The sequence below is a fragment of the Phocoena phocoena genome, chromosome 7 (assembly GCF_963924675.1).
Source record: "Phocoena phocoena chromosome 7, mPhoPho1.1, whole genome shotgun sequence".
Taxonomy (NCBI): Eukaryota; Metazoa; Chordata; class Mammalia; order Artiodactyla; family Phocoenidae; genus Phocoena; species Phocoena phocoena.
The window spans coordinates 48,479,184-48,505,209 of record NC_089225.1 but is presented as its reverse complement, the minus strand read 5'-3'; the positions used below and the strand labels follow the sequence as shown (position 1 = coordinate 48,505,209).

The following is a 26,026-nucleotide window of genomic DNA, read 5'->3' as shown; positions in this document are numbered from 1 at the left end:
GGATGATTATTTTGATGCCAAGGTTGTAGATCATTCTACAAGATGACTGGTGTACTCATTGTATTTTTGTTATTTTTTCTATCTTCTATCTTGATTTTTATAATGAGATTCTTGGCACAGTGCAAAATAATATTTAACTGTTAACTTATGTTTCAAAATTTATGTAGCTGATTTCCTGTATTTTTGACAGCTCTGTCACATTTCCAGCAGATAGAATGTTTTCCCTTCCCTGGGAAATTAAACATGTCCACTCCACATGTCTGCCTTACCTCCATTCCTCTCCCAGCCAGGTGGTAGGCATGAATGAAGGTGCCCCTGTACTCTGCAATTCCCAGCCCATTCCTGAACCTCCACAGTCAGTTGTAGTTCCAGCAAGTTAAGACCTTATTTAAAGAAGAGTGGCTTGAATTGTGAGGATGCTTGAAACCACAACAGAGGAAATGGCTGGAGGAACTGAAGATAATTAGGTTATGATAGTTGACACTAGTACAGTGCTTGCTAATTCCAGAAAATAGTCTAAACATTTACTGTAAATTAATTCATTTATTCCTTACAATAACCTGGGAGGTCAGTTTTCATGTTATCCCCATTTTATAGATGAAGACTGAAGCACCGAGAGGTTACATTTTTAAAGTCATGCAGCTCATCAGTGGCAGAGCCAGGGTTTAGAACAAAAGAAGTCTAGCTCCATAGTCCATGCTTTTACCACACTACACCAAATGGAAGATTCAGGAAGAAGATGAAACTTGTCTTGGAATACTTAAAGAGCAGCAGACTGGGAAAGGAAGTAAATATATTCTGCATTGCTTCAGAAGATACCTCAGAAGGATCCAAGGTGAAAAGCTAAACAGAAACAGTTTTGACTTCTCTGTCCCTGCTGACGGTCAGACCTTGTCTGGACAACCAGTGGTCAATGATGCTGATAATCAGAACAGTGGCTGGGTTAGGCAAAACTTCTTTTCCTATCCTGAGATTTTATGAGTCAGGGATATACCACTGCATTGTCACCAGGATTTCTTTCTTTGGAAAGTTAGTAAGATGTGATAAAAGGAGGAGGGAGAGAAATCATGGGTCCTTGAGTAATTTTATTGACAAGCATTCTTGGCATTACTCTTTACCAAACATATACTATACTTTGGTGCAAAGGTATCAGAACAGACTTTTGAAGGACATATAAAGTTGGTGTATTGAAAATTAGATTGAATGATGCTTCTAAGTTAAAATTTGGAGTGCAGCATGAAAAGCACTACTTAAAGTTTATACTTAAAAAAATTACTAGAAGAAACATTAAATGACATCTTGGTTGATTTTCTTAATCCCTCTTGTTCATTTGGTTTCCTATCTCTCATGCATTTTTTTTAAATTGTAGGATATTCTTATGCAAGAAGCTAAACGTAATTAAATGTGCAGGATGAAAAGATGGCACAGGCACTTCCGGTACCCCCAGGACCTGAAAGCTTCCGCCTTTTTACTAGAGAATCTCTTGCTGCTATCGAAAAACGTGCTGCAGAAGAGAAAGCCAAGAAACCCAAGAGAGAACAAAACAACGATGACGAGAACAAACCAAAGCCAAACAGTGACTTGGAAGCTGGAAAGAACCTTCCATTTATTTACGGAGACATCCCTCCAGGGATGGTGTCAGAGCCACTGGAGGACCTGGACCCATACTATATCAATAAGAAAGTGAGTGTTGATTTTATCCTTCCAATAAGTCTTTAATTTAACTCAACTTTAATATACTTTGCTGGGGCTCATATATATACCACACCATAATTTTTCTACTGTTAAAGGTTTTATAGTTTTTATTTCCACTTATTTTTAAGCACAATATAATAAGCAGAAACATTTATAAGAAATGAAGTCAAGATCTGGCCACAGTGAAGAGATATAAAGAAATGAACAATCTGTACAATTTCATAGTAATCGATGCTGTCAAAATTAAAACTGACATCAACAAAGCAAAATATCTGTTATTGCCGACATATTTAAGCACACGGTAGACAACAGAACAGTAGCTATGTGAAAGAAGAGTTATGGGGTACATATAACTATTTTTTAGTTCTTATTTGGCTTGAGGTTTCTTCACAATAGATTTGTGTTCTAGAGGGCAATAAATAAGCTTTTACTTAGCATCCTCCTATAGGAAGATATACAGTGAGAAGCATGTTCACCCAAAGATACATGTTTTTGGTCCACTAACCTGGAATATGATTGGGAGCTTCTCTTAAGCTTAATTTGTCACAGGCTAGATTCTATAACACTTACATATTGTTAAAAAATCACTCCAAGAAAAAAATGTCAAGACCAGAAGGCAAACCCCCCCCGAAAAACCTCAAGTTTTTCCATCCATATATGATTTAAATCAACAGCTATGACTGTGCCTTCCTAATACTATAATAATCACATAATTCTGTCAGAATTAGCTAGTTTTTGATGTTAAACCAGCTGTACAGTATTTTATAGGAAATATAAAAAACGGATGATAGATTCTATGCTTTCTAATTGGGTATTTTGACACCTTACAACCACAATTTATATTTCACGTTCACAAGCATAAAAACAGGCCCATGTAGAAACTAAAGATAAATTAATATCACCATGAGCCACTCGCTTACAGATTAAAGGAGATATTGAGCACTTTTACTAGCCGAAGCCAGCCCTTTTACAAGGAATGGCGAAAGAAATTGCATTCTTTAAGCAGCATACAATTTATAAGATCAATGATGGTTAAAGGAACTGACAACCATTCAGACATGGAACTAGCCCTATTGCTCTAAAGGACTGCTTCTCAAGCTTACATGTACATACACATCACCAGGGGATCTTGTTAAAATACAGATTCTGATTCCATCGATCTGGGGTGGGGTCACAGATCCTGCGTTTCTAACAAGCCCTCGAGTGAGACTCATGCTGCTAGTACATGGGCCATGCTTCGAGTAGCGAGCTTTAAAATGCTTTATTTAAAGTTACAGAACAAAGTTAAATAAACAGGTCCTTTCTTCTTCCTTTTAAACTAGCTTCATGAAAGATGGCAGATAATAAATATTCATATAGTTCTAAAAATAATTTATTCCAGTACTTTACCATGGAATTGATAAAGAAAATTTTGAAATTTAGTTACTGTATTATTACACATGATGATGCTAGTGAGGCATTCCCCAAGAAACTAGAAGAAAATTCTCCTCTGAAAATTATTGATTCAAACTATATATTTGCAAAGATACCTTCAAGAGACAGGGGCATGACTGATACTCTGACATGATTAAAAGTATTTTCTACTTAAAGAAAGGAAGTGTCCTTAAGAAAGGGAACTGGTAAAATTAAGGGGGAAAAAGGAGAATAATAGAGACAAACATTAGCATTTTCCCAGGGAGACAGATCTTTAGTAGTAGCCCTGAAAGCATATTCCTCCCAGATAGTCACTTCATTGTAAAGGGGCTACACTGTACTACCTAATCAAGATGTCATCAAACATATGTTTTATTTAACTAAGTCAGCTTATTTGGACTCCACCCTCAGCAAAGAATATCTTATAATTTGTCTTCCCATAGATCTGCTTAAAGAAAAGAATGTGCTGGTTGTGCTATGGCAATTATTTCAGCCCATGTGACAGTGATATAACTGGTTGTATATAAGTAGACTGGCATTCTGATTTTATATCAGGCTTTAAAGTTTGGTTAATGTGAGTCTGCTGCTGAGAAACAGAATTATTCTCTGTGTGCTGACAAAGTCAGTTTTTATTGCCTTCCTGTCTGACAGCAAGACTTGAACCCTGATTTATTCATAATGGCCATGACCCATCTTGAGAGACATCTAGACTGTTTACTGTTGTCTGCACAGCTTTCCTTTATGAAGTGTCCATAAAGATAAAGATTGAGGTGCTATTGAAGAAAAAGGTAGTTTGTGGTTCTTAGGATAGAAGGAGCTAATATAGGAAGCTAATGGAGAAGTTCTGGAATTTAAAATACAGTATAGAGCTTGTTAATTATATGAAATAATGCAGGTGAAAGGTATTTTAAAATTGTAAAGCATTATGTAACTTTGCTTCCATCAATTAATGATACAGTTTACATACCTAATTTAATCATATGAGCAACATCACAGTGTATTTTAATGGCATTCAAATTGAACAGATAAAACTTAAGAATAGTGACAGTAATAATAACAGCTAACATTTGTTATGCCCATACTTTGTCAGGTACTGTTTGAGTGCTTTAACTGGTATAACTTATTTAATATTCAAAGAACCAGTGAGGCAGGTACTATGTTAACCTCATTTTATAGATGGGAAGGTGAAGCCCAGAGAGGTTAAGTAACTTGCCCAAAGTCACATTCCGTAAGTGGTGGATTAGGATTCGAACCCAGGCAGTCAGGCTCCAGAACCAGAGCTCTTAACCACTAAGCAAAACTACATATGGTGTTTATTAATATAAGAAAAGAAAATTTTTTTAAAAATTGGTTTTATAATTTTGAATTCTCTGATGTATGCGGTTCTACTCAGAGAACTTATTCTTGCCTCAAGTAGTAAAAATTTTAGTGAACCTGTAAAATGTGCATCTACCTGGAAAAAAGAAGCAGGCAGCATTCCAGAGTAGACAATAACCAGTTTAACATACTTCCGGATATAACATTCATCATCTTAGTAGCAATAAGTAGTACTATTTTTTTAAGTCACATCAATACTTATCATTTCTTAAAGGACTGATTTTGGAATTGACACTATTTATCTCTCTTCTATTTACGTGTCATTCTGTCAATTTTCAGTTTAGATATATCTCTCAATAACATAAGAGCCCCAAATTTCAAATGCCTTTCCTGAAATTTTTTCACTATACAGGACATTAACGTTTTATTCTTAATTTCTCAGAACTCAGAGTTTTCTTTGTGTTAGGGGCTGTTCTCCAGAAATAAACTGGTATTGTGTTCTTAAGGTCTGCTTTTTCCAGAATCAGTAAATTCACCGAAGATGCCCTTGGCATGTCGTTTTTAATCCTATTAGTACTACAAAGGCCAATCTTGTGGGAAGAGAAGAGGATTCCATGTTTTAAGGGACAGTTCATTCCTGTTCACTCTATTTTTGGAGAATTTTTCAAAATAAAATCCTCTCAATGTTACAAGTGGTTTTTTCAGGGATATTGTTTCAAAAAAGCATGAGTAAATGCACCTTAAACTATGGTAAACTTTACATGTTACTGCTGTCATTGAATGTTTAAATGGATCTAGATTGTTTGGCTATAATATTACATGATTTAATCCTGTGAATTCAAAAAATCCTTTAATGCATTTGTGCTTCAAGGGCACTCTTCCCAATGTCCACTGTCCCTTGTGGATAATCTCAGTGCTAGTAAAGAACAGTTTATTTGCCCTTGTCATAGAATTGTTCAAATTTATAGAGTACAGTTCATGGAAAATGGTTGGTGAGGTCCATGGTCTTGAATACAAAAGGCCAATGTGAAGAGAAGTTGTTTTCTCTACCCTTTATACTTACAATATAAATATTTTATATTTATAAAATATAAATATTATACTCACAATATATCTATTCAAACAGAGCATGTTGTCAGTGAACATGAATGTATGGGATATAGCTCTTACTTAAAGGATAAAAACATATTATTAAGTAACTGGTTATACAGAATAGATGTCTTAAAGGTAAATGGCATCTTAAAGATAAACCCACATTTAATTAAAACAAGTGTTTATTTGCAAACCAGGCTATTAAATGCTGTGGAAAAAATGGAGAAAAAGTAGTGAACAGGCTCTTTATGTTCAATGATTTATAACAACTTCTAAGCTAGTCCTCAGTGGAATGAACTCTACATGTAAATTGCTACTTGACTCTAATTACAAGCAACATGCCAATGTGCATATATTAATGTACTAAGACTTACTGGAAAAGGAAAACAATTAGGGAGTGATCAGAAGGCAGTGTGATTTATCTGGAAAGACATGGTGGAGGAGATGATCTTGATAGCTGAGGACATTCCCAGAGAGTAGGAATTTTCAATCCTTGGCTGCATATTAGAATCACGTGAGGAAATTTTTTAACATACCATTGTTTGTGCCCATCCTCCAGAAATTGATTCAATTGTTCTCACGTGGATCCCATATACTGGCGATTTTAAAATCACCCCAGGAAATTCTAACATGTAGACAGGACTAAGAACCTTTGATATAATAGTGGGTCATTGTAGGTGGGACCTTATTGTCAGGTCTGTTACGGACCTGAAACGGTAGGAAGTTTGCATTACATGACCTTTCAGGTGCCTCCCTCCTCTAGGATTCTATGACACTCATTTTCAGAATCAGAGGGAGAAGTTGACAGTGAGTGGAACTGGCAAGTGAATTGAATTGGCTGGAACAGAGATGCTTTGGTGGGAAAAAAATAAAAGATGATCCTAGAGAGACCTACTAGGTAATCACTGGGTAGTACAGCTTAAATGGTAAATTGAAGATTATAGGTTTCAGGGAATGCCCTTTGAAATGATGTAGTTCAGCCTAACTCTTAATGCAGCTGTTCCTTCTCAGTATTACCAGCAGATCTATAGAATGAGCAAAACCAGTTTATTCAGCCTGTTTGAACATTTTAAACTAGGACAACTACCAGAGGGAAAATAGCCTTCATAAACCTTGGAGTTAAAAGACTTGATGCAATTAAAATATTTATAAAAGATTATTTTAATAGCAGTATGTACAGAATAATCTGATAAGTTACCAAAACTGGAGACAGATGGTAAGGCTTAGATAGACTTAAGAGTCCATAAAGTTACCTTACATCTTGGTAAAAATTTTGTGTAGGATCATCAATTTGTATCAGGAAGTTGATACCTGAGAGACAGATTAGATAATAGTATATCATATCTTTATTTGTAGCTATATGTTAATTTAAGGGAGAAACATCTAACATGTTTATAGTTATGATATACAAACTGGCTTAAACAAGTTCAAACAAATCAGGTAAAAAGTTTTTTTATGTGTATAAGCTCTTCAAATAAGCCACATGTCTAATCTAGTGATTTTTTTCTCATATTTTCTTTTTCAGACTTTTATAGTATTGAATAAAGGGAAGGCAATTTTCCGATTCAGTGCCACCTCTGCCTTGTATATTTTAACTCCGCTAAACCCTGTTAGGAAAATTGCTATTAAGATTTTGGTACATTCATATCCTTTTCATGTGAATTGTCTAAATGCTGTTTCTAGTAGTTGATTTTACAAAAAATGTCATTCTTTTTAAAATATATATATAAAATTTCTTTGGGATTAATGTAACGTTGTTTAATCTGTTTTACTCATTGATTTTCTGCTATTTATAACAAGATTATTGTAGAATGACTATTATGATTCTAGAAGTAAAAACGCTACCATGATAGTGAATGTGTAAATGAAACACATTGTGTAGTAGGAATAACAGCAAATCGACTTCAAACTTTTTATTAACCTCAATTAGACCATATATAACCACGACTAAAGAAACATAGTCTATGGTGCTTAGTATTATTATCTATATTACCAAATGTTCAAACTTTTGTGCCTTAATTCATTCTGTATTTTCATCACCTGGGCCTGTCCTCGCTCCCTTCCTGCCTCCCTCCTTCCTTCCTTCCTTTCTTCCCTCTTTCCTTCCTTTCTTCCCTCTTTCCTTCCTTTAGTAAATATTTTTTAAACTACTATGTGCCTATGTATCTGATTGATAATACATATTTAAAACTCATTGAACTTAAAACTACTTACAGTGATAGTCAAAATGTATATGTAAAATGACATAATAGGGGTGGATTTCAAGAAAATTCTCAACACATGATAATAAAATAGAAAGGTGATCTTCAGATGCAGTGTTCAAGAATCGGCATCTTATACAGATTCAAAACAGGCTAACATAAAAACTAAAAGAGAGACAACAGAGACAGGGTTAACCTAGAGACAGGGGAAATAGGACTGATAACCTTTTGAAGTGCATTTGAATTCTCCCATTCTATGGTTTGATACTGTAAAGTATTTACGCTTTAAAATAAAAGATTTACCTCAAAATATGTAATCATAAACTTCCTTAGAGTGAAGTCTGGATTGAGATCCTAAGGGAAATTACCATATGTAATTCTTAGGAAGGTTTAAAAACAGTGTTTGTTTAGGTATGGTGTGGACTAGATACAGGAAGATAGCTAGGTAGTCAAAGTTCCCACACTCTCAAGTGAAAATAGAAAGTTAGAAAATAATACTAGCTCTTTAGCAAAAAATTGTCTCTCTCTTTATTCTTACGTTGTAAACGCTAAAGAAACAAGTTACATCACTATAAGACTGCTAGAGTTTCTAATTACAGTGGAATTCTCAATCAGTGTAATCCTCAAATATATGGGGCTGTTCATTCTCAAGTGTATTACATTGCACTCATTAACCTTTTTTCTGTCAGTAGAAATTGTAAACGATACCTGAAGTATAACTTTTAGACTTATACTATAAACTTACTAAAGAATGGTCATTTCCCCTGCAGTGCAGTTTCACACAACTCACTGAAATGCAAAATTCCCATTTGCTTCAAACAGAGATCTCTTTCTATTGAATTCAGTTTTGTGAGAAAATGATGTAAAATAAAAAAGAATGGACCAAGAGTATATGACAGACTTTGAAGTTTCTTATTGTTTTTGCCATTGTTTTAAAAGAAATAAGTAAGGTTAATTTTACAGGTAACTTGTGTTGATTTTTTTTTTTTTGTACTGGATCATTTTTAAGTGGCCATGACATTGTACTAGCATTTATTCCTTAACTATAATCTACTTTATTCAGCATGCTTATCATGTGCACTATTTTGACCAACTGTGTATTTATGACCCTGAGTAATCCTCCAGACTGGACAAAGAATGTGGAGTAAGTAGAAATAATTTCTTGGAATGAGAAATACACACTCAAATTCTCTAGCAATCTCCTTATAGTTATGGTCTGACTCATGGTTTCCACTTTTTTGAAGTCAGGCTAAATACTTTTAAGAAAAAGTTATTTCCATAATATGAAAAAAATAGAGCAAGTTCTTAGGGGACTTTTTCTCCTATGAGGTAGGTATTTCTTCTGACAAAGGATAGTATTTGTTTAAGAAAGATTATTAATTGTATATACTAGGTGGTAAACTAAACAATCATTTAGCATAAAAGTTAAGACTGAATCACAGTTATGCACTTTAGATAAAATATAATTACCATTTGAATAATTTTATAAATAAAATTATTTTATTCTAGTATATTACTATTATTGTTATATTCTGATAAAATAGATTTAGGTGTTTAGCTCTATATTACTATATTAGGCATTTCAGTTATATGTTATATCATTGCATTTAGGAAAAATACATTTAGGTATTTAAGTTACTTTGATGTTTAGTTATATTTCGACACATAGTTTATTTAGACAGAGGATGTGTGCTAAAACACCACAGATGTGTCCTGTAAAAAGGAAATATAGAACTACCATATGACCCAGCAATCCCACTACTGGGCATATACCCTGAGAAAACCATAATTCAAAAAGAGTCATGTACCACAATGTTCATTGCAGCTCTATTTACAATAGCCAGGACATGGAAGCAATCTCAGTGTCCATCGACAGATGAATGGATAAAGATGATGTGGCACATATATACCATGGACTATTACTCAGCCATAAAAAGAAACAAAATTGAGTTATTTGTAGTGAGGTGGATGGACCTAGAGTCTGTCATACAGAGTGCAGTAAATCAGAAAGAGAAAAACAAATACCATATGCTAACACATATACATGGAATCTAAAAAAAAAACACCAATGGTTCTGAAGAACCTAGGGGCAGGACAGAAATAAAGACGCAGACATAGAGAATGGACTTGAGGACACGGGGAGGGGGAAGGGTAAGCTGGGATGAAGTGAGAGAGTGGCATGGACATATATACACTACCAAATGTAAAATAGATAGCTAGTGGGAAGCAGCCACATAGCACAGGGAGATCAGCTCGGTGCTTTGTGACCACCTAGAGGGGTGGGATAGGGAGGGTGGGAGGGAGAGGCAAGAGGGAGGAGATATGGGGATATATGTATATGTATATCTGATTCACTTTGTTATAAAGCAGAAACTAACACACCATTGTAAAGCAATTATACTCCAATAAAGATATTTAAAAAGAAGAGAGACAGGTAAAGGGGACACTTAAATATTATTATTTGAATATGCAGTTTTCTCTTTTTAAAGTCATTTTTAGAGATGACTATATCCATTATGAAAAGTCTTAGCTTTACAAAAGCTTTTGACTTACACGGTTTAGTTGGAAAACTTTGCACAGGTTTCTGATCAATTATCTCTAGTCAGTTGACAGCAAGGCAGCAGGAAAACAAGCAAAATATTAGTGGTTACAGCCAAAAAACAAAACAAAACAAAGAAACAAACAAAAAACCACACAAAAAAACAGAGTGCAATGCAAAGAGAAGTCAGTCCCGACATGAAAATAGAAGTCACTGATAGCAGAAACCGTCCCTGTACAAAGAGGTAGCATACTCAGAAGGCCTGAGGACCATATTGTATAGTGAAGGTTGTTGTGTAAGGCAAGGCACTGCTATGGACATCAAAATTACAGGGGAAAATAAAACACCTTGTAAAATGGACAGAATCAACAATATGATTAAGAGCCTAGTGGGGGTACAGCCAAGAAAAATCAAGATCCCCTTGATTCTCACTGACCTGTTCAATCTAGTTTGCTAATAGGTACATCTGAACACCCATTCTGTGCAGAGCTGTCTCAGATGTTAAGTTCTAAGACCTCTCTTCCTTGGATAGCTATCACACTCACCATACACTCCAAATGTCCCCACAAATTTTCTTCCTTTTCCAAAACAGGAATAGGAGCAGGGACTTTAATCTTGTTTCTAGTCTGTAGATAACTTAGAATTGCTTAAGCATAAACCACAGGGCACTAACCATTAATAGGATAAACAGAACATACATGGGAGCTGTCTCATGCCTTTTGCAATGCCAGGTAACTCTCCAAACAGAAATGTCATGGTGATTATATGTAATACACAAAGATCCAAACCAAAACACAAGTAACCATAAGCTTGACATTGTAAATTATGTCTTCCCAATAAAGTCAGCTACTTCATAATAAGTAAAGATAGCAGTTATACTTACTCCTCATGAAATTAATTGAATTGTTTAAAAAAGGAAGACTTAGGAAAACTAGACGTGAAGATTTCTGCATACATTTTCCTTTGATTTCTTTGTTCCCTCATAAGAGAGAAATTTCTACAGAAAAAAAAATGCGAAAATAACTCTCTTAACTTTTTTCACATATAAAATACTAGTAGGCTAGAAAAGATAATGAATTTTAATGAAAGTAAATTAAATCTTTGTGGCTTGAGAGGAGTAATCTGAAGAACAAACTTAGATTGTACTTTTAAAAAGAATCCACTGTTGAAAAACAAGTACTCTCTCCCAACTATTTTTGGAAGAAACAGAAGTAACTTGTATTGTCAACACTCAAAGCAGAGAGGGCTAGAAATTCACTACCAAACAACAAATGGAAAAGTCTTTCACCATTTTGGAGGCTGAAACTTGAATTTGAGCATGTTTAAATGATTTGGCCCAATTGCATAGTAACTGATGAGAGGTTAGATTCAGGAATTTTGGTATCCCTGAATTTTGGTAATTTTGGTAATTGTGTAAACACACACACAGAAAATACTAATGCACTGGAAGTTTTTTAATGAATATGTATATATACATATATAGATATATATATATATATTTGGTGAATATATGTGTGTGTGTGTGTATATATATATATATATATATATATATAGAGAGAGAGAGAGAGAGAGAGAGAGAGAGAGAGAAAAGCAGATTTATAACTTTATGCCTGAATCTTAAGGATAAAAAGGGGAAGTAGGGCTTCCCTAGTGGCACAGTGGTTGAGAGTCTGCCTGCTGATGAAGGGGACACGGGTTCGTGTCCCAGTCCACCGGGCCCATGAGCCATGGCCGCTGAGCCTGCGTGTCCAGAGCTTGTGCTCCGCAATGGGAGAGGCCACAACAGTGAGAGGCCCGCGTACAGCAAAAAAAAAAAAAAAAGGGGGGGAAGTACATTTTCTAGATTAGACATGTAAAATATCCCCCCAAATTATTTTAATCATTAAGAAATCTGAGTGAAATATTTTATTATAAATAAACAAATCCAAGAAATGTTATCTCTAGAGCTATAATGTCCAATGAGCTATAATGTCCAATAAGCCACATGCAGCTATTGAAACTTGAAATTTGGCTAGTCTTAATTGTTGAAAGGATAACATTTTAGATATATTGGTTTAAATAAAATATAATATGCAAACTAAGTTTACTCATTCCTTCTTACTTTATTTGGTTACTAGAAATTTTAAAACTACATATGTAGCTTGTATTATATTTCATTTGGACAGTGTTACTCTAGCAGATCAAGCTTGATAAATATCCATAAAACACATGAAACTATTATTCTAAAACCTAAATATTTAAACAAGATCAGATTCTTTGTGGAAGATATTATCTCTTCAGTTTAACCCTTTACTCAAGCTCATAAGATTAAACTAGCAGGTTTTTTTTGTAAGTGGAAATAAGGAACAAGGCCTTAGTGAAGTGAAAAACCGCAAAAGGATAGGATTTGCTATATTTTAACAGTTCAAACGAAGCAGTTAATTTTTGTTTGGATGCTTTTCCTAGGTACACATTCACTGGAATCTATACCTTTGAGTCACTTATAAAAATCTTGGCAAGAGGGTTTTGCTTAGAAGATTTTACATTCCTTCGTGATCCATGGAACTGGCTGGATTTCAGTGTCATTGTGATGGCGTGAGTATTTTTGAAAACATGTTAAGCTCAAAGGAATGAAAATAGTTGCAGCATAAATCAGGTAGTTGTGACATATTTTTAAAGTAGAGTTTGCTTATAAGCCAAATTAACTATATGCCTCATATATTTTGAGAATACATATTAGAATATATATTGCAAGGTAAATATATCTGGTAAATGAGCAATAAGTGGAATTACCTTCATGCCATATAGTCTTCTACTTCATCAAAGTGAAGTTATTCATTGACTATAATTTAATACCACCAACTGTACTTTGATTAGTTTTGTAAACAAACTTGTTCATATTAGTGAAAACTGCATTGAAATAAAGCAGCAATATTTTATTCCGTAAAGGCAGCTGTTAGCACATGGCACCCTGAAGTCTATAGCATTTCCATAAAACTCAAGGGGCTCTATATGCCAAACCAAACCACTTTTCATTCTTTATTTAGTATAAACTTTTCCAAAACTATCAGTAACTCTGATTTAATTCTACAGGTATGTAACAGAATTTGTAAGCCTAGGCAATGTTTCAGCCCTTCGAACTTTCAGAGTCTTGAGAGCTCTGAAAACTATTTCTGTAATCCCAGGTAAGAAGAAACTGGTGTAAGATGGTAGGCCCCTTATATCTCCAACTTTTCTTTTGTGTTATTGTGTTTGTGTGTGAACTCCCTATTACAGATATGTGACAGAGTTTGTGGACCTGGGCAATGTCTCAGCGTTGAGAACATTCAGAGTTCTCCGAGCACTGAAAACAATTTCAGTTATTCCAGGTGAGAGCTAGCTTAAACACCGAGGCTGACTTTAAATACACTGTAATAATATTGAGGTTGAAATTACACTTATAACATTAGCCTTGTTGTTTATTGTTTGTCATCTTCAAGAATGCCAAATGAAATTGCATGTTTATTTATAAAGTCAGCCTTTGAGTTTAACAGAGAATTGCATGAGGTGTCTATAAAAAATACTGGTTTTGCTCTCTTTCTCACCCACTTTTTTTTTGCATTTACGATGCAATGTTTTCTTTTTCTTACATTCTAAAAAAGCTTTGCTACCATGGCTTTACTAACTGATTTAGATTTTACCATTTACCGCAGATCTATTTTGAAAGTGGATCTCCTCTTATAAAGGAGCAAAGATTATTATTGAACAGCATGTACATGGCATGGGATTTTTATTATTTTAAAATTCTTTCCTCCTCTAAATCATTGCTACTTGGAAGCTAGTATTAAAAAATGGTTGGAGAGAAACAGCCTCATGAAACACAAAATCTGAAGTGTAAAACAACTGCAAGTTTGCCTTTACATGTTCGTGGCAGCACATAAAACCACACATTAAGAAAACCTCCTGCCTAGATATTTACACCTTTATTTTAAACCTCCAGAAATCACACTGATCATAAATAAAATCTGCTCTTCATCCATTTCCCAAACCATCTGGCTGTCCATAAAGCTTTGGTGTCTAAAGAGACAAACAATTGTTTGTGGGGAAAGAGAATGTGTATGACTATTAAGAAGACATTGTGGCTTATGACACTCTTCCTCAGCTGATCTATCCTTCTCTCTCCTCAGGTTTAAAGACCATCGTGGGTGCCCTGATACAGTCTGTGAAGAAGCTTTCTGACGTCATGATCTTGACTGTGTTCTGTCTGAGCGTGTTTGCTCTAATTGGTCTGCAGCTGTTCATGGGCAACCTGCGGAATAAATGTTTGCAATGGCCCCCAAGCAATTCTGCTTTTGAAACCAACACCACCTCCTTCTTTAATGGCACAATGAATTCAAATGGGACATTTGTTAATGTAACAATGAGCACATTTAACTGGAAGGATTACATTGAAGAGGAAGGTAAGCAAGATTGCTCCATTGTTAATCTCAGTGTTGCTGAATGAGTTTTCAACTATAAATAGTTGAGGCTGTGGGCTTGAAGCCATCTTTGTAAATTGGTGTCCACTTTGGAAATAACTGAACTAAACAAATTCTCATTTGTTCCTGATGGCAATAGGACTGATATGAAATGAAACAGTTTATTCTTTATATTAACAGGTCACTTTTATGTTTTGGATGGACAAAAAGACCCTTTACTCTGTGGAAATGGCTCAGATGCAGGGTAAGGATAACTTTTTTCTAAAGATGTAGAACACTTTGGAAAAAAAGCAAATAGGAAAAATATACCGGGGTAGCCTTACATGTGTATAATAAAGAGTGGTACTGCCTACCTAGGAAGTACCTTCTCTGTCTTAATTGGATTGGTATCAATTCTAAACTCACAGCCATTAAAATCATCCCTTTGGGTGAAGAACTGTCATCAAGAATTTGACAGTTAGGATGTACCTGAATTATTGCTCCAAGTGTGAAGGCCCAGCATCTGTCTTGTCTGTAAACCCATCAGAGCCATTTAAGAATTACAGGGAAGGAAACATAAGATGGGTACATTTTGATTGATGTGAGGATGTATTGATGGGATAAGTTTTGCTGTGGCTAGAAATGATCCAGACTGTAACATGGTCTTCAGGGTGCAAACCCAGTTGGGAAACTGCTTTGAGAGACTTAGGTATTCTTGAAATAGCATGAAATCCTGTGTGCAAGGAAGCCACATGGCAGATGTATGTCAAAGGCATGTTTGAGTCTGCATCTGCATATTTTACAGATTTTTTTCACATTCTACAATAAGAGATGCTGTAATGTCTTAGCTATCCTGCTAGTCTCTCATACTTAACATATTTTGCCAAGAGTATTATAAATTAATTTTAAATCAGGGTAGAGAGTGAATTTCTTAGAAGCCAAGGGATAGCAATAGTAAGTGACTCTTAGATCACAGAACTTACACAGAACATATTTTGAGTCATCCTAGAAAATGGGAAACTGGTGTGTTCATAAAGGTTTAAGAGGGTTACTGAAACCATATACCAGTCACAGAGATGGAATTTGGGGGAAATTTTTTTTCCTGATAGTTTTCTCAAACTTTGGTAGGAGAACATGGTGAATAAGAGCATAGGTTCTACAGTTTATGTATACCTGGGTTCAAATCCTACCTCCACCATTTAAAATCTCTTTGACCTTGGAAAAGTGTCCAAAGCTCTCTGTATTTGAGTTTATTTATTTCTAAAATGAAGAGAGTAATATCATCTCTCCCTTGGGGCTATTATGGTGATTAATTACTTAATACATATAAATCACTTGGACTAGCACCTGGTCCATCAAAAACATTTATTGCATGTTAGCTATTGTTTTTATTATTACGGTTAAAAACCTAGATGAAATTTTGGATAAGGTTGGTTAATGCATACTTTATCCCTACTAAACCATACTAATCCCTTCCCTTTATTGAGTACCTGCTATGGGTCAGGTAATTTACATGGTAAAATTGACCATCACTCTATTGTTAAATGTCAAATAAAATTCTAAAGAAATCTATGCAACTTCAATACTTCCTATAAGACTATAGTCATTAAGACAATATGGTATTGGGAAATAGTAGCTACAGATCAATGAAACAGAGCAGACAGCCAAAAAAATAGACCACAAAAAATGTTGTCAACTAGTTTTTGACAAAGAAGAAAATGCAGTTCAATAGAGACAGGAAAATTTTTTCAAAAAATGGTGCTAAAACAATTGGTGATCCATATGCAATAAAATGAATCTAGATACAGCTTTACACCCTACACAAAAATTAACTCAAAACTAATCATAAACCTAAATGTAAAATACAAAATTATTAAAATTCTTTAAGAAAACATAGAATAAAAGCTACATGACTTTGGAATTTGTGATGAGTTTTTAAATGCAACCCCAATAGCACAGTCCATGAAATAAATAATTGATAAGTTGGACTTTATTAAAATTAAAAGCTTCTGCTCTGCAAAGACACTGTAAAGGGAGTGAAAAGACAAGCCATAGAGTGGGAAAAAGTATTTGCAAAACACATATCTGATAAAGGACTTGTATCCAAAATAAACTAAGCACCCTTAAAACTCAAAAAAGAAAGCAAATAACCCAATTTAAAAATGGGCAAAACTCTGAACAGACACCTTACAAAAGAATATACACAGATAGCTAATATGCATATATAAAGATGCTCAACATCTTTTGTCACTAGGGAGTTGAAAGTAAAACAATAATGAGTTACTATATACTACTATATAGCTATTAGAATGACAGAAATTTTTTTTAAAAACTGAAAATACCAACTGCTGGTGAAGATGCAGAATAGGAATTCTCATTCATTCATTGCTGGTTGGAATGCAAAATAGTACGGCCATATTAAAAGACAATTTGGCAGTTTCTTACAAAATAAACACAGTCTTACCATACAACTCAGCAACTGCCCTACTAAATATTTAGCTAATTAATTTGAAAATTTATATCCACACAAAATCCTGATATGAATATTTATAGCAGCTGCATTCATAATCACAAGAAACTGGAAGCAATCAAGTTATCCCTCAAGAAGTGAGTAAACAAACTGTGGTATACTCATACAATGAAATATTACTGAATAATAAAAAGAAATGAGCTATCAAGCCATAAAAACATTGATGAACCTTAAATGCATATTAATAAGTGAAAAAAAGCCAATCTGAAAAAGCTACATTCTGTATAATTCCAATTACATGACATTCTGAAAAAGATACACAATAGAGATGATAAAATGATCAATGTTTTCCAGGGGTTCAGGGTAGGGCCTTGACTGGTTGATGCATAGGGGATTTTGTAGGGTGGAGAAACTATTCTGTATGATTCTGAAATGGTGAACGTTAAGCATTTGTCAAATTCATAGAACTTTACAGCACAAAGACTGAACAGTATAAGCAAAAAAAAAAATCTTACGTGAGGTTTAGGGATCCCAGGTTGAAACACAGAATGTGACAAAGGTATCTAAATATATTTTAAAATATAAAATAACCTCACTGAAGGAGGGGAACAGGTGCTAATCTAAGAAACTTTAGAAATGAATGGAGCCTGTAAGACTAAGGCAAAAGGAACTGTACTCTATTTGATAAAGCTGTTTTCCATGATAATGTGGATTAACAATACTGAAACAATTATACATGTATACTGGTACTGAACAATTAAGTATATAGATAGCAGATGACAGAAGCCAGGTTTCTCACTTTTGGAGTGAGGGGTTACAGATAAGCAAAGGGAGGAGGATCAATCCAGAATGATCCCATAGTAATGAAATAAAGTTGGAGAAATGAGTATGACCATATATTTAGCTTAATCTAGGCACATACAAAAATATATACATATGGTATTAGAAAACAAGATCTGGGTGCTGTGTTTATTACCAAGGCAGTGTCATTGCTTCTAGGCCCTCAGCTGGCAGAGCGAGGAGATATATGTGTATACACAAACACATACACACACTAATCATAATTTCTAATGCTGTTCTTCAATAAAAGAGCAAGGGCTCCTTGGAGAAATGGATGATTCTAGGACTGGGGCAGAAAATATAAAAGATAATCCTGGAGCATCTTGTAGTTCCAGAATGTAAGAAAGTGCTGAAAAACAAACAAAAACAAAACACACACCTCCATGTGTTGCGGCAAAGACATACAGGAGTCAAGTGAAAAAGCTCCCAATGGCCAAAACTGGAACAATTTGAGCAAAAAATTACAATAATTATATTATAAATATAATTGTATTATAATTCAAAGTATAAAATTGTATTATAATTCAAAGTATAAAATATCCATGAGTATATACTTATATAAATAACTGATTGAATAAATAGATAAATGAGAGATAATAGATAAATCTCATGCAGAAGAATTCCAAATAATTTCTGTACATACTCCACTCTTAAGAAGGTGGATCATAACTCCCTGCACCTTATGTATAGGCTGCACATAATGACTTTATTCCAAAGAGTACAGTATGGAAAAAGAAGAAAAAACAAGAGTAGATTTACAGTGGAGAAACCTGACAAACACTATCTCACCTGACAAACACTATCTCAAGTCAGGTGATGAAAGTTAGCATCAACAGTGATAAGTCATACTGATAGCATGTACCCTTGATATGATGTAAGGATAATAATATTTTACGTCTGTGGTCTTCCTCCCAAAAAATCCATAACCTCAATATCTAATCATGAGAAAAACATCAGACAAATCCCAATTGAAAGATATTCTTCAAAATACCTGACCAGTATTCCTCAAAAATGTCAAGGTAATCAGAAACAAGGAAAAGTCTGATAAACTGTCACAGCCAAGAGGAGCCTAATGAGACATGATGACTAAATGTAATGTGCATCCTGGATGGGATCCTGGAACATAAAAAGGATATTAGGGAAAAACGGAGAAAATATGACTAAATTATGAACTTTGGTTAATAATGATATATCAATTTTTTTTTTTTTTGCAATACGTGGGCTTCTCACTGTTGTGGCCTCTCCCGTTGCGGAGCACAGGCTCCGGACGCGCAGGCTCATGGCTCACGGGCCCAGCCACTCCGCGGCATGTGGGATCTTCCCGGACTGGGGCACGAACCCGTGTCCCCTGCATCGGCAGGTGGACTCTCAACCACTGCGCCACCAGGGAAGCCCAATAATAATATAGCAATATTGATTGAAATGTACCATACCAACATAAGATGTTAATTATATGGGAAACTAGGCATGGGATAAATGGGAAGTCTCTGTACTCTCTTTGCAATTTTTCTGCACATCTATAATTATTCTAAAATGTAAGTTTTATTTTAGGAATTTTTATAGAAGTGACTAATGAAGTAACTCATTAAGTTGTTCCCTACCTTTTGGTTGTTTTCTGACTTTTCATTTTTTTTTTTTTTTTTTTTTATTTTTGCGGTACGCGGGCCTCTCACCGCTGCGGCCTCTCCCATTGTGGAGCACAGGCTCCGGACGCGCAGGCTCAGCGACCACGGCTCACGGGCCCAGCCACTCCGCGGCATGTGGGATCCTCCCGGACCGGGGCACGAACCCGCGTCCCCTGCATTGGCAGGCGGACTCTCAACCACTGCGCCACCAGGGAAGCCCTGACTTTTCATTTTTAATCACTGATTCTTGCTACTTTGAAAAGAAAGGTGTCAGAGGCAAAAAAATGTGTGGTTGCTGCCTCTCTGCCATTCTAAATGTCTATAAATGATTCCTCACACCTAAGTTTTCTATTGATTTTCCTAATAAATTTCATCTGATAACAGTTTCACTGTGAACAATATCTAAAGTGTTCTGGAAATGAAGGCAAGCAAATTCATCACAGACAGCAACTCTCGGTTTTGACAATTCCTATAAATTAATATGGATTGAAATAGCTATAAATGCTCTGCTGACCCCAGCTCCATTTCTCTCTCTTGCAGCCAGTGTCCGGAAGGATACATCTGTGTGAAGGCTGGTCGAAACCCCAACTATGGCTACACAAGCTTCGACACTTTTAGCTGGGCTTTCTTGTCTCTATTTCGACTCATGACTCAAGACTACTGGGAGAACCTTTACCAGCTGGTAAGTGTATTAGTCCCTTTGGGTTGCTATAACAAAATGCCATAACAGAAATACATTTCTCACAGTTCTGGAGGCCGGGGAGTCCAAGATCAAGACACCAGCATGATCGCATTCTGACAAGAGCCCTCTTCCCAGTTCATAAACTGACATCTTCTTGCTGTGTCATCACCCAGAGGAAGGGGTTAGGGATGTCTCTGGAGTCTCTTTTTATTAGGCACTCTTTTTATTAGCCCATTCATGTGGGCTCCACTCTCATGACCTAAACACCTCCCAGAGGCCACACCTTCTAATAGCATCACAATGGGCATTAGGATTTCAACATACGAATTTGGGCGGGGGGTGGGGGACACACACATTCAGAGCACAGCAGAAAGGTTCAAACTAACATGCATGAAAGTTAAATTTATGAACATATATGAAATGACTAGTATAGATATTTGTTTATAATACTCTAGAATACAGAGAAGGGTACAGCATAAAGCAAGTGTGCCTAGGATCCCAACTGTTCATTCACTCAGTACATGTATATTGAGATTCTTTGATGACAGGCATTCTGCTAGGGGCTATGGAGGATGCAGAGAATGTTCATGACTTTGAGTTTATAATATAGTTGTGGATTTAACAAGAACATGTGAAAAGATTTTGAAATTCAATTATATAAAAATTTCAAATTAAACCTAAGGTTAATTGGAGCTAGGAGAGGAGGGAAGAAAGATGTTATCTCTAGATGATGTGGAGAGTAGTAACTCCATTGAAAGGAATTAAAAATAGTGTCCTTACTTGTAATATTGCCCCACATTATAGACTCTAAGAAAAGCATTTTAGTAGTGCTCAAATACATATCCAGTATATACTAATTTGAAATGTGTATGCTTACATCAAATGACACTACAATCAAGCCTCAAATAATTTAACTATTATTTGTGTGTCTGTGTGTGTGTGTGTGTGTGTGTGCATTTTAACACCAAATAAAATCTTGGTCAAAATACACTGAATGCTAAAAAGCACTTGTCTTCTGACTGTCTAATGATGCTAATCCGATCTTTATTTGGGGACATTTTATAAAATATTGTTGAAATTTATCTTTTTTTTTTTTCCCTAGACGTTACGTGCTGCTGGAAAAACATACATGATATTTTTTGTCCTGGTGATTTTCTTGGGCTCTTTTTATTTGGTGAATTTGATCCTGGCTGTGGTAGCCATGGCCTATGAAGAACAGAATCAGGCCACCTTAGAAGAGGCAGAACAGAAAGAGGCTGAATTTCAGCAAATGCTCGAACAGATTAAAAAGCAACAGGAAGAAGCTCAGGTACTAAGTGATAATAAGCAAAGCTTCTTTATTATTATCATTGTTATTATTATTTAGTTTTAAGTAGGAATATTGTTGTACCATAGAGGTCAAACTGGAACTGGCTTTTCATTTGGCATACAGGCATTGTCATTAGAAAAGAAAAAGCTATTCAAACATAAAATTGTTTCCTAAGTTAGAGTCAGAGTAGCTTTTTAGATATTATAGATAAGGAAATTAGCTCAGGGTAGAAAACATATTCAGAATAAGGTTAAATATGCAATTGTCACATGAAAACTCAGGGGAGATTTTGATTTTCAGTTTAATGTAGAAAATATACATAATGGATATTTCCAACTATTCCTGTTTTACCCCTAATTACAACATTTGAAGTTTTATTCTATAGTTGATTGATCTCAAATGTGAACAAGAAAACTTTATGCATACCTAACTTTAACCATTCTTTGGAATTTCTATAGCACAACAGGATATCAGGAAGGCATCTGCTATTAGATTCCAACTTTAAATTCTCATTAATATGAAAGGACGTTTGGGCTAGGGCCATAGTGAATGGGGCATTCATGTCTTGAGGAAATGAGAGAGAAAAACAGTATTTATTTAAAGAAAAAAACATAAATTGAAGGTGAAAGTCATGGGAAGACAAAGCGAAATCCGATTCACTTCAGTAAGAATTATAAATCCTCTATGTCTTCACCAACATTTGGTATGATCAGTCTTATCAACCATTCTACTAGGTATTTCACTGATGTCTTATTTTGCATTTTCTTAATTATTAAGGAATCTGAGCATCTTTTCATGTTTTTATTTTCTATCTGTATGGCTTCTATTGTAAAGTGGATATTCAAATATTATGCCCATTTTTTAGCTGGGTTGTTTGTTTTCTTATTATTGAGTTTGAGTAGCTTTAATATATAAATGAAATAAGTCCTTTAGTCCTTCATGATATCTATGCTTTGCAAATATTTTCTCCCAGTCTGTAATTTGTCTTTCATTCTCCTAACTGTACTTTTCCGAGGTAAGAGTTTTTAACTTTGATGAAGTACAGTTTATCAAACTTTTTTTTCCGTTTCTTTGATCATGCTTTTGGTGTTGCATCTAAGAAATTTCTGCCAAATCAAAATCATAAATATTTTCTCCTAATTTTTCTTCTGAAATTTTTATAGTTTTATGTTTTGTGTTTAGATCAATGACCCATTTTAAGTTAATTTTTGTGTAAGGTGGTGTGATTTATGTGTTGAGGCTTTTTTTGCATATGGATATCTAATTATTCCAGCACCACTTGTTGAACGAAATATCTTTGCTCCACTAAACAGCCACTGAACCTTTGTCAAAAATCAATTGTCCATATGTGAGTGAGTCTATTTCTGGATTCTATCCTATTCAATTGATTTGTTTGCTTCTCTTTGTATCAAAACTGCACTCTCTTAATCACTGTAGCTATTTAATAGCTACAGTCTTGAAATCAGATAGTCTTTTTCAAGACTGTTTTGACTATTCCAGGTCAAATATATTTTAAAAATATATAGCTTCATATGAGTTTGAGAATCAGCTTGTCAATTCAGTATAGATAGTTTCTACTGTTATGTCTTCAAATTTATCATCTTTTCTCCTGCAACACTGGATTTGCCATTAATCCCATCCACTGTATTTTTCATCTCAGACATTATAGTTTTCATCTCTAAAAGCTTGATCTGCATCTCTTTTATATCTCCCACACAGCTAACATTTTGAACATACACAATACAGTTATAATAACTGTTTAGAGTCCTAAAGTCCTTGTCTGCTAATTCTAACATCTGTGTCAGATCTTGGTCAATTTTCATAATTTATTCTTCATTTTTAGTTACATATTCCTGATTTTTTTTTGCATTTCTGACAATCTTCAATTAAATTCCGGACGTCTGAAACTTTACCTTTTGGGGTGCTGGATATTGTTGTATTCCTATAAAAATTTTCAATCCTTGTTTGGGAGCATAGTTAAATTATTTATAAACAGTTTGATCCTTTCCATCTTCAAACCTTTGAAGAATTGTTAGGAGAACTTAGAATTTTATCTAAGGCTAATTATTCCCTACTACTAAGTGAAAATCCTTCTGAAAATTCTACCCAATGGCCCATTCATATAGTGTCTTAAAAACCACTGTTACATGTATTTAGTCTGTTTTAGTGGTTGTTTCAGAGGAAGAGCAAATCTGAGCTGTTATTATATCTTGATCAGAAGCAGAAGTCCAAATAACTTTTGTGCATAGTGATTTTTTTCAGATGGATGTTTCCAAATATTTGAAGCATTATTGTAAGATAATGAAATAAGATAGCTATTTGCAGGGCAAAGAATTTCTTCATTTTGAAGCTTAAATAAATGTTATAGGAAATAATATACATGTATACATATAGATAGATAATGCACAGTTGTATTTTAAAGCATTGGATTATTCTATTATCATTTATAAAAACAGACAAAGCGATGTGCTTGAAAATACTAAACAGACATACAGTACAGGGGTAAGAATGTACTCTGAAATTCAGCCACTTTAGGGAAAATATGGCATCAATTAAAAGAGTATAATCTTTTAAATTTAGCAGTAAAAGTGCACTATGTCTAACAGAAGTTTAAAGAACTTAATTATCTCTATCCTAATTAGGTCAGCTAAAAAAATGTCAGTTCTTTTCACTTAAAAGTCAGTTATTGGATTACAGTGATCAAATCATGATTTGACTCAGCTTTAGCTTCATACATAAAAAAAAATTATACTGATTCCAGGGTATCTTATCCCAGTGTTTTAATATTGACTGGGATGGCACAGGACTAAGTTAATTTTACTTCCTTATTGACAATGCAGTTGGTAATGACCAATAAATAGCCAGTGTTCAAGGAGAGGAGGGAGTGGAGGCAGGTGGGGGGGTGGACTTAGTCCACCCATGAGATCACTGGTGCTCCAGTGTAATGTGAGTCTTGCTAACCACCTCTGACTCTTCAAAAGCTACTATCTAGCTAATGACTTCATGAAGCCTAGCATCATTTCCATTTTTATTTAATAACTGTTAAAGGACCTCCTAGTGCTAGTCATTGTTTAGACATGAAAAAAAATTTTCATATTCAGCTCAGTGGATTCACAAACCAAGTACAACTTTAAAAGACAGAGAGAGAAAAGCCAACAAAGAAAGAAATGCTTTGTCCTATACCGTCATATTTGTGTTTGGCATTTAATTTGTGATCTTTAAACATCTAATAGTGCCCAACATAGCATATTCCATAGCAGTATATATTGGTCTGACAGGAAAAATTTAGGAGTAAGCTTTGGGGCAAAATTAGAAATAGTGGCATTTAAGAGATCCAATATAATTAGGGGTAGAATTGTAATAAGTATAGTTAATGTCTTGTAGTTTTAAAACTGGGGGATTTTAAAACTGGATCTTATGTTTACAGTGAAGTATAATCACACATAGTCATGTGGTTTTATTTTTTAAGGACACACAGATATAGTAAGTTATAGAGCCTATTTTGAATCACACAGAAATGATATAAGAAAAAGCAAATGTTATTCCCTGTGGAAATATTAGCACATATTTGTTATTTGTTACAAGAGGAATTCAGCAAGGCAGTTGTGAAAGTAACCCTATTAGTCTAAGTAAACAGGACACTGGCCATGTCACAGAGATGGGTATAAACAGGTACACAGACATGGGAGGTGACAGGAAACATCTGCCTTTGAAAGGGAATTGGCAAATCCCTGGAAGTGGAACAAGTGACAAATTTGAGTTAACGAGTGACACAGAAAATGTGTTGTGTTGGGAGGTTACCGTTGTTGCCTTACAAATCTGTATGGTTTTGAGTTACTCCAACTGTTACCCATGATAGGTAGGGAAATCATGTCTTATGCAAAACAAATTCCAGAAGTGATTTAAATGAACTGAGTTTCAGAATTATGGCAAGGGAATATTACCACCACTTCCACGTCCTTTGCTCCTGACGACAAACAAGCCAATAAATTATTAGCACTATGTGTTGTGTGTTTCTGCCTATACAAAATGGAAAGGAGAACTGACTTTATTCGGATAAAAAGAAATATATATATATATTCATTCTTTCAAGGAGTGGTGTATATTATATATCTCCTATGTATCAAGTACTATGCAACCATATTTAACTTGCTACAGATTAGTACTTCATTTATCCACTTTATTTTACACATTTATATTAAACATTCATATTTATAAAGGGCCCTTAATATTTCTCATCTTTCATTACTGATGATATTAAAAGTGATACTGATGATCAAGAATTCAATAAAATAATCTGGTTATCTGATTATATGCAATTCTGTAAGTTCTGAATTAAAGTTTGATTTAAACGTTAGGCATTGTCCTATATCGAGTCTTAGATCTGGGTTTCCATGATGAATATAGTATTCAATATAAAGATTTTAT

General features: G+C 34.7%; 1 protein-coding gene across 11 annotated transcripts in view; it reads left to right on the top strand.

Annotated features, from left to right (window-relative positions):
- Positions 1 to 1,419: 1,419 nt before the first annotated feature.
- LOC136125942 (sodium channel protein type 3 subunit alpha) overlaps positions 1,420 to 26,026 on the top strand; it is an 80,849-nt gene continuing 56,242 nt past the window's right edge. For 6 of the 11 annotated variants that reach the window (XM_065880944.1, XM_065880942.1, XM_065880943.1 and 3 more), the window contains exons 1-9: positions 1,420 to 1,683; positions 7,043 to 7,161; positions 8,773 to 8,862; positions 12,703 to 12,831; positions 13,513 to 13,604; positions 14,403 to 14,675; positions 14,874 to 14,937; positions 20,148 to 20,289; positions 21,392 to 21,605. In XM_065880944.1, coding sequence (XP_065737016.1) covers positions 1,420 to 1,683; positions 7,043 to 7,161; positions 8,773 to 8,862; positions 12,703 to 12,831; positions 13,513 to 13,604; positions 14,403 to 14,675; positions 14,874 to 14,937; positions 20,148 to 20,289; positions 21,392 to 21,605 — 1,387 coding nt within the window. Of the gene's footprint in view, positions 1,684 to 7,042; positions 7,162 to 8,772; positions 8,863 to 12,702; positions 12,832 to 13,329; positions 13,422 to 13,512; positions 13,605 to 14,402; positions 14,676 to 14,873; positions 14,938 to 20,147; positions 20,290 to 21,391; positions 21,606 to 26,026 lie in introns of all 11 variants that reach the window. The other 5 variants (XM_065880945.1, XM_065880938.1, XM_065880946.1 and 2 more) reach the window with 3 other exon arrangements.